General features: G+C 54.5%; 1 protein-coding gene across 1 annotated transcript in view; it reads left to right on the forward strand.

The window, feature by feature from the left end:
* Positions 1 to 9,136, forward strand: part of RIPK4 (receptor-interacting serine-threonine kinase 4) — a 33,274-nt gene that overhangs the window by 21,689 nt on the left and 2,449 nt on the right. Inside the window, exons 5-10 of the mRNA XM_010835010.1 lie at positions 310 to 458; positions 2,293 to 2,342; positions 4,600 to 4,758; positions 5,554 to 5,657; positions 6,905 to 7,166; positions 8,870 to 9,136. Coding sequence (XP_010833312.1) covers positions 310 to 458; positions 2,293 to 2,342; positions 4,600 to 4,758; positions 5,554 to 5,657; positions 6,905 to 7,166; positions 8,870 to 9,136 — 991 coding nt within the window. The remainder of the gene's footprint in view (positions 1 to 309; positions 459 to 2,292; positions 2,343 to 4,599; positions 4,759 to 5,553; positions 5,658 to 6,904; positions 7,167 to 8,869) is intronic.

Here is a 9,136-nt window from a genome sequence, read left to right on the forward strand (position 1 = left end):
ATTCTTCAGTTCCCTCTCCCAGTGGATTCCTTCCTGATAATGTCATCTTTTCCCGAGCCGTCAAGCCCTTAATGTCTTCAGGCTTGGTTCTTCCCTGGCCGGCCGGGCCTTCCCGCCTGCTCGGGGAGTGCAGCTGACGTGAGAGCTGTGGTCCTGTGAAGGGGCCCGCACAGCCAGGCTGGGGGACCGCGCCCCCCAACACTGCTGAGGGGACATGATGATAAACGTCCTCAAGTGGCAGCCGGGCCACCTCACTCGGCTCGCTGCCAGCCAAGCCTGACCAGCCCCCTCCTCGCCGCTCTGTTCCAGATTTCCGACTTCGGGCTGGCCAAGTGCAACGGGCTGTCCCACTCGCATGACCTCAGCATGGATGGCCTGTTCGGCACCATCGCCTACCTCCCTCCGGAGCGCATCCGGGAGAAGAGCCGGCTCTTTGACACCAAGCATGACGTGTACAGGTGGGCGACAGGTGTACAGCCCCGGCCGGCTCTGCAGCTCCATTCCTCGGGTTTGGACGGGGCTTTCCCAAGGGCTCCTGGGTACCGTCAGATAAGAGGTTCAGTCCAGATGAGAGGGCATTTAGTCGGTGGGCACAAGCCACCCCAGAACTTTCTCTTTTCTTCTCTTTCCTTGCTGCGCTGTGCAGCATGTGGGGGTCTTAGTTCCCTGACCAGGGATCGAACCCGTGACCCCTGCATGGGGAGCTCAGAGTCTTAACCAGGGACTGTTAGGGAAGTCCCAACCCCAGAACTTTCTTACAAGAGGAACTTCTCTGCTGTGAGTGATGCCGCTTAGGATGGAGGTCATGAATGGCTGGTGTCAGTCAGAGCCGGTTACGTAATGGATGGGCAGCCCCTGCCTGGTGAGAGCTTTGGTGTTTGTAGGAAAGGTAGGCTTCCTCACGTGTCTGTTGAGACCACCTGCTTTCAGTGGTCTGTGCGTCTGTCTGCATGTGAATTCAGGCTCCCAAATCCAGTCCCTCTGGCTCAGAACTTACCCTTCCGAGCATCACTGACCTGTGACAGGAACGTGGACACCTGGAGGCTGTTCCAAGGCAGCATTGGGGATTTCTGAGCCAGAGAACAATCGGGAATCACGTGGTAGCATCGTTTCCCAAATTGTCATGGTCTTAATCCCTCAGACGTCTTGAAGAAGAAAAGCAGGCGGGCGGGTGTGAGTGGCACTTAAGCCCCGTCATTGTGGTTCTTGTCCACGCGGATGACTGTCACCCTGAGCCCTGCCCTTGTGTCATCGCCGCTGCCTGGGGTCCCGGCCAGCTGGTTTGACCACAGCCGCCCTGTCTGTGCTCTGTTGGGCTTCTTCCTGTCCGTCTGCAGGCGAGCGGTACGGGGGCACTGGGCCCAGCTCGTAGGGTTTAGGGAGAATAAAATTCTCTCTTTATTCAGAGTTGAGAGTTTCAGTTTTTGAACTGGCAGATTTCAGTTAATTTTCACTGAGGACTTTTGGGTCTCTATAAACAGGTGCTGTTAACCCAATGCAGGCTGATAGCCCAAGTTTGGACTTTTTTTTTTTAATTTACCAGATTGAGCTCTTTGGGGGGTATATCCAGAGCAATTATATAGATAGATTGTGTGTGTGTGTGTATACACACGTATATATGTATGTGTTGTGTATGTATATATTATATATATAGATAAATATGTGTACATATATAAAAATATGTGCATACACACACATTTATGTATGTATATTTACATGGTTGGATAAAATGTTCATTCCTGTATTCTGTAAGATGTTACAGAAAAACCCAAATGAACTTTTTGGCCAACCCAATTTGTATATGTATTACCACACAAGTATATATAGCTTCTAATCACCACCAAGGGCTGTGGGAAGCTCAGATGGCTGCCTGCTCGTCTTTTCCGTGCACTTGGATGACATCAGTGGGCAGGTTACTCAGTCACCAAGAGCTGTAGTCAGCATCTTGTGGACGTGTCTGCAAGAACGTGGTGTGAATGAAGCAGTCACGCCGTTCTCCGCACAAGCTGATGGCCCAGGGACAGGGTGGCCCCCTCTCAGGGACCCCTTCCTGCTGTCTGGACTGACAGTCCAGTCTGAGCTTCCAGCATGCCTTGTCCCACAATAAGAGTATTTGCCCATTTAAAAAATTCATGAAAATACCTCCATGTCCTCTTTCTCTCTCTCCCTGTCTCTTGAAGACTCTGGTTGAGGGGGTGGTTTTACTGAGCTTGTCGCAGTGTCAGGGGAGTGGGGCTCTGGCTTTGTTTGAGAATCTGACTTGCAGGCACTGATGTGCCCGTCTCCTTGCAGCTTTGCCATCGTGATCTGGGGCGTGCTCACGCAGAAGAAGCCATTTGCAGGTGAGTGGACATGTCAGGGGTGGTGCAGCCGTCTCTCCTGGCCCCGTGAAGGGGGTGCTTTGCGGTCCTTTCTGTGTAAGGAGGGCCTGCCAATCGCAGAGGGGGCTGCCCTGGCTTGTGGAGCTGGTGGGCTGTCCAGGCAGGTGGGGTGGTGAGGCTGCTCTGTCCAGCCCAGCAGGTCAGCATGGAGACCCACGGCCCACCTCATTGTGGGCTTTCCCATATGTCAAAAAGGTGATCTCTCCATGCAGTTCACATACAGGGAAAGGCACAGATCCAATGGGGTCCAGTCAGTGGATCTTGTTAGGTACCAGCTCATTCTTTTGTGTTGTGTGACATACATAGCATATAATTCCCATTACAATTTTTTAGAAGTAATTCTTATTAGCATTTAGTTGCTAAAATTCCCATTTTTAATCACTTCAGCTATGCATTGTGGTGTTAAGCTCACAGTGTTGTATGATCATCACGACCTGGACCCCATGGCGCTTAGGCAAGTCATTCCCAACCCCCCGCCCCCAGCCCCTGACCACCACTCACCTGTTTTCTGTTTCTGTGGGTTTGTCTGTTGTACTTATTTCCAGCTAGGTTTTTTTGTTTTTTTTTTTTTAATTTTGTAATTTTTGGTTGTAAAATACATGTCTAACAGAAATGACTACTAGAACTGTGTTGAAGTGTATGGTGCAGTCGTGTGAAGGGTGTTCTTCTGGGGCAGCCAGTCTCCAGAATCACTGTGTAGATGCTGCCGCAGAGGGGTGCCCCCAGGTCAGAGTCCCTGGGTCAGCCCGCCCAGCCTGAGAGCTGGGGGTTTCCTCTTCCCCCGCACCCACCAGGCACCCACCACATGGATTTCTGGCCTTGAGATTTCAGTACCTTGACTTGGTTTACTGGAAAAGTCAAGTACTTTTTCTCTTTATTTTGGAAAGCTTTCCTCTTCCTCTCCAAGCCTATCTGGGCTACTTCATCTTTTCTGGTTTGACCAAAAAGTTCTAAAAATGCAGATCAGAGTCAGTGTGCAGCCCTAGGTCTGCTGATTGAGAAGCAGAGTAGGATCCTTGTAGGGTTTTGCCCGTAGTCGTTACCCTGTCTCCATGGCGCTGCCTCCTCCACGGAGGTCCAGGGTCTGGGTTCTTTTCAGTGTGGCCATGTGCCTGTCTGACTGCCACCGTCTGCTGGACATGGCCCCTGGGGTCAGACACACGATGGGAAGGAACGTGGGAGCTGAGGTGCCCGTGCTTCATCAATTGGTCGACGGGCCATCCAGGGTGCGCAGAGGCGGCTTATGAACCTGTTCCGTCTGTGTTTGGCAGCAGAAACCCTTCCAGGTGTTTAGGTGACTTACATTTTATCCAGAGGACCTGCTGGGTTTTGGAAGTCTGAGTTATTGTGGAGATAACATGTAGATACCTGAGCTCGCTATTGCATAAGGTTTAACGGGAAAGTGGAACAAAATATCAGAGCAGACTCCTGGCAGCCATCGGTGACTTTGGGCCAGTTTTCCACCCCTGTGGCTCGGCATCTTGGGAGTCCCCTGGTGTGGGCGTGGTGGGAACCAGAAACTTGCACTCCTGCTTGGTCGCTGGTGTGGTTTTAGGCTGATTGAGGAAATCTGGGCCCTGAGGGTCGCCTTGGGCCCCTCATTCTGTGACCAGGATGATGATAGTGAGGGGTCCACGCCTGCTTCTGAAGGGGGTTAGAAAGGAGGCCAGGTGGGGCCCCACATTACAAATTGCAGGAGAAGGGTCCCCGTTTACACAGCCCATGTGTGAAGAGACTGAGTGCCATGTACCATCACTGGGGCTGGCTCATCGCCAGGCACGTGTGCTTTGGGGTAGGAATTCAGAAAGACTTTTTCGTCATTGCAGGGAGCTATGGGTCACTTAGGGGCTGGCAGTGTGACTCCACGGTTTATCAGTTTTCCTCTGTTTGGGCCCCTTTGGAATCTGCCCCGTTAGATATTTTGCTCCTTTGAACTTGATTTTTCTTTGAGTTCGCGGCATAGAAAGATCTCTGTGGTACAAGAGAGTGATTCCCCTCGGTAGATCACAGGTGGTTTCCAACATCTGGAGCATAGAGGACAGGTGTGTCCGGCAAGGTTAAGGATTTCAGAAACCTCTGTGCTTTGAAGAGGAAATAATACCGTGTCTCCCAGGAGGGCGCCCAAACTTTCCCGTGGTCGTCGTCGCTCCTCCTGAAGATAAGAAATCCGACCTCAGCCCCTGGGAGCTGCCCTGACTTGTGCACCTTCCCTTTGCAGACGAGAAAAACATCCTGCACATCATGGTGAGAGTGGTGAAGGGCCACAGGCCGGAGCTGCCGCCTGTCTGCAAACCCCGGCCGCGCGCCTGCAGGAGCCTCCTTCGCCTCATGCAGCGCTGCTGGCACGGGGACCCCCGGGAGCGGCCCAGCTTCCAAGGTGAGCGCCCACCCTGGGATCCGGGAGCCCTGCTGCCTGACTCTCATGCTGTTGTCCCAGGGGATGGAGTTGATGGCCAGGAAGGGGACAGGCGGCAGCTGGGACGAGGAGGCTGTTCACAGACAGGAGTGCCAGAGTGAGCCCGCTTCCTGCAGGCTGTACCCGACCCGGGCACCGCCGAGGGCCCTCCAGCTCCCAGGGCCAGGGAGGGGCGGCTGGAACCACTTGGTCATCTCCAGCTGTCCACCTCCAGCTGCGGCCTACTGTCCCGAGGAGCCTGGTGTTCTGGGTTCAGATACAGTAGTGCGTCTTTTGGGGACCACATGACCACTGGCCTGTGGCCTTCTTTGAATTTCTCTTGGGGCCTCGTCCCCAGGGAATAGCTGTGTCCTTTGGTTAGGAGAGTGATCCTGATGCTGTTGGAATTGATCATGACATTTCAAACATATGAGGAAAATGAGTGTGAACGAAGTGCTGGCAGCCTGGTACTGGCAGCCCAGGCCGTCGGAGTACGAGCTCTGGCTGGGCTGGCTGGTGGGGCTCCCTGGACGAAGGCTTCTTGGGGAAACAGAGACACGGTGGCTCCTTTTAGAGTCTGGCCAGACCCTGCATGTGGTGGCTGATAGGGGTGCCGGGGGTCCGCTGTGAGCTCAGCCAGGGGCCAGCAGCGTGGGCAGCGCTGACAGGTCAGACTGAACACTGCAGGCGCTGGTCCCCTCCAAGGTCACAGGCTTAAGTAGCTCATTTGCTAATTCATTGTCTGAGTGACACACCCGTCTGTATTTTCCTCCAAAGAAATCACTTCTGAAACCGAAGACCTGTGCGAAAAACCTGATGAGGAGGTGAAAGAGACGACTCAAGACCCAGATGTGAGAGACCCGCCTGATGCTGAGGCTGAGGTAATGGGGACCCTCCCGGGGCCTGGTTTCTGCCACACCAGCTTCAGGGATTGAGTCTCTGCTTCCTGCAGACACCCTGCCAGCCTGGACCACCCACCCGGCTCTGAGGCTTGGGCCGGCCGCAGAATTCTGTCTCAGGGCAGGGGTAGGTCCATGGTGTGCTGGCCCCGGATTGGTTTCCTGCCTGACGGTATCCCATCCCCACCTGCTGTCTGTGCTTAGGGAAGGGCAGTGTGGGCCCATGGCTGACATTAAGTAGCCGCCGCCTGGATGCTGTGTGTGTGTGTTTTCTGACTGCACTGCACAGCATGTGGGATCTTAGTTCCTTGACCAGGGACAGAACCCGCACCCCCTGTATTGAAAGGGCACAGGCTTAACTATCGGACCACCAGGGAAGTCCGGGCCAGATGCTCTTTGAACCAGGGGAGCTGCTTGAAGCCCCTGCTGGGCCACACTGGGGAGAGGGGTCTGGGCTCCAGGGGTCTGGGTGTCTTTCTGCACCTCGAGGTTGGGGATTGGCGCCTTTCTAACTGCCCATAAATGTTTTTCCTCTATGAGTGCCACACAGGTTATGTAAGATGTGATAAGAAATTCTAACTATGCTAACTAAATAAATACATTTAAGACAGTCGGACTTGTAAAGTGGAGGCTGATAAACTGACTTTATAAGGTGTTATCTGGTGTTATCATCCCTGGCCGGGGTGTAAGGCCGGCAGATAAGTAACCGTTTATGGTGTGTCTGCTTTCTGAGCACGAGGGCTGTGTGTGTCAGGTCCGGGGGCAAAGCGACGGTGGAGGGGACCTGGCCCCTGATAAGGAAAAGAGCGGCCCAGCACATGGGTGTGACTCGGCGCACCAGGCCGCGGGGTTGGAGGATTCAGGGGAGGGCCGTGAGTCCCTCGCAGGCTCTGATCCCTCACCAGGACCTGCCTTTCTCCCTGCTGTCAGGACAGAGCCTGTGAAGGGCCTGTTAGCACGGGTTGAGCTGGAACACCGTGCCCTCCCCAGGGCTGAGCCCCACACCTCACCTGTGCACCCGCAGCTCCCAAGCCAGCCTTGCATGGCCCCAAGGAGGGTTCAGCGTGTTAGGACCCTACCCAAAGCCATCTCCTTCCTCCGTTTCTCTTTAGCACCAGCACCGTGTGGGAACAAGAGTTGAATTCTCTGTGTGGCTCACGTGGGGGGACCCACATGTTCCCCTGATCCTGCCCCATCCGGTCATGTCTTCTGTCTGCTTGTCTCCACAGGCCCCTGTGCCCACCCCACTGAAGCGTGCGTCTGCCCCCACCTTCGACAACGATTACAGCCTCTCTGAGCTGCTGTCCCAGCTGGACTCTGGCATCTCCCAGACCCTTGAGGACCCGGAAGAGCTCAGCCGCAGCTCCTCCGAGTCCAAACTTCCGTCGGCAAGCAGTGGCAAGAGGCTCTCGGGGGTGTCCTCTGTGGATTCTGCTTTCTCCTCCCGAGGGTCACTGTCCTTGTCTTTCGAGAGGGAACCTTCAACGAATGGTGAGCAGGGACCCCCACACCAGGGAAATAATGGGTTTAATTCTGAGGGGGCAGGCATGGTGTGAGCAACTGAAAAGGATCAGGCGTCTTGTTTCTTGGCCCGGCTGTAGTTCTGTGTTTTCTGCAGCCCTTTGCTTATGGGGTTTGGGTGTCAGTGCACACTGGGGGGGCACACGGGCTGAGCAGGTGTCACTTAGGTGTAAGGGGAGTGGGTCATGCCCCTGGCTGTGTGGAAGGTCTCGCCTGTGCCGACACCGCGTGCAGGGACTGACCTCAGGTGTGTAGGTTGAAGAACCTGGATTGTACCAGGTAGCCCAGTGAATGGATGGACCCCCTCTTCCTGGAGAGCTCTCTCTCTTTTGTAATGTCAGCCCTGTACCCTCTTTCTCAGGCAACGCTGGGTACACACCCCATTCTTTCTTATTTGTGGGCTCCCGTTTCCTGGGCCTGCACTGTCGTTGGAAGTCATAACTGCCTGGTCCTGACTATACACCTTGGGTTTTCTCTCTGGAAGGCACTTTTCCCTGCTCCGGCCCTGTCCCAGTTGCTGGCCCTTGGGCATGGGGGCCCTCCTGTGAGGGCCTCACTGCATCTCCTGTGAGGACGATGTGTGAGATTTCCTTTCCATGAGGAAAAGACGGATGTTCATGTGTAGGGCTGTAGCACAGGGGTGGCCAGAGGGTCGTGGGGAGGGTGCAGACCTCAGGGGGAAGGGGAGCTTGCTCCTCCTGGGGAATCGGGAATTCTTCCTGGAATGAGGACCTTGCCTAGATGCCTTGGCCCTCCTGGGATTTTTAGAGTGGTGTGTTTGGGATTAAAGAGAGCATTTTGAGTAAGGAGACACCTTGCAAAGATGCAGATGTAGGGAAGGCCTGGCTGCATTGGAGGTGAGCAGTCAGCACTGAGGTTGGAAAGAAAGAAGCACCTGTTTCCCATGGAGAAAGTCATTAGAATGCACTCTTCTCAGGGTCTGGTACCTTCAGGTAACGTGTTCATGCTTAGATCAGTCACTGGTCCGTCTCAGGAGCCTGTGCTGAAACACCAAGTCCCAGCTGCATTTACTCTGTTGTCTTAGCACCCTCAGCACCCCCTCCTCCTATGCAAGGCCCCTTGAGTGTGTCTCCCATGAAGGCGCCTTGTTTCATGCATATCAGAACCCCAGACAACATAGTGGGGTTTTTCTGTAAATCAAACATTTACATGTTTACATCATGAGTAACAGTCCTTCTGAAGTGGGAGTCTCGGTCCTTGGAGGATTTTTCTAGAAAACATCCTAGGTGGTGGTACTGGGACAAGAGGCACTGTTTGGAGGTTGGGCTGCAGGCAGCTGCTTGGCCCTGGAGGGATGCCCCAGGGTGGGAGCTGCCAGATCTCCAGTGGCTCGGGGGCTCCTGCCTGCTCTGTGTTCACTGTCTTCTCTCCCTTGTTAGCAGTCACTGCCATTGCTGAGCACCAGCAAGGGCCTGAATTTTATATCCTTTATTTAATCACAACTTCATCGGATAGCTGGAATGATTTTCATTTTGCAATTTGACAAAAGAGCACCTTGGGGATATTCATTGACCTTCCTGAGGTCTCCCCACTAGGTCTTAAACCACATGGACAAACACTTAAGCGATTTCAGGTAAACAGTAGCTACGTTCAAACACCGGCCAGACCTCGGGAGCCGCCCCGTCTGACCCCTGCATCTGCTGTCCCTGCAGACCTTGGCACCACGGACATCCAGAAGAAGAAGCTGGTGGACGCCATCGTGAGTGGGGACACCAGCAGGCTAATGAAGATCCTGCAGCCCCAGGACGTGGACCTGGTCCTGGACGGGGGTGCCAGCCTGCTGCACCTGGCTGTGGAGGCCGGGCAGGAGGACTGTGTTAAGTGGCTGCTGCTCAACAATGCCAACCCCAACCTCACCAACAGGAGGGGCTCCACCCCGCTGCACGTGGCCGTGGAGAAACGGGTGCGGGGCATCGTGG

This window comes from Bison bison, unplaced genomic scaffold (assembly GCF_000754665.1).
Source record: "Bison bison bison isolate TAMUID 2011002044 unplaced genomic scaffold, Bison_UMD1.0 scf7180017864037, whole genome shotgun sequence".
Lineage (NCBI taxonomy): Eukaryota > Metazoa > Chordata > Mammalia > Artiodactyla > Bovidae > Bison > Bison bison.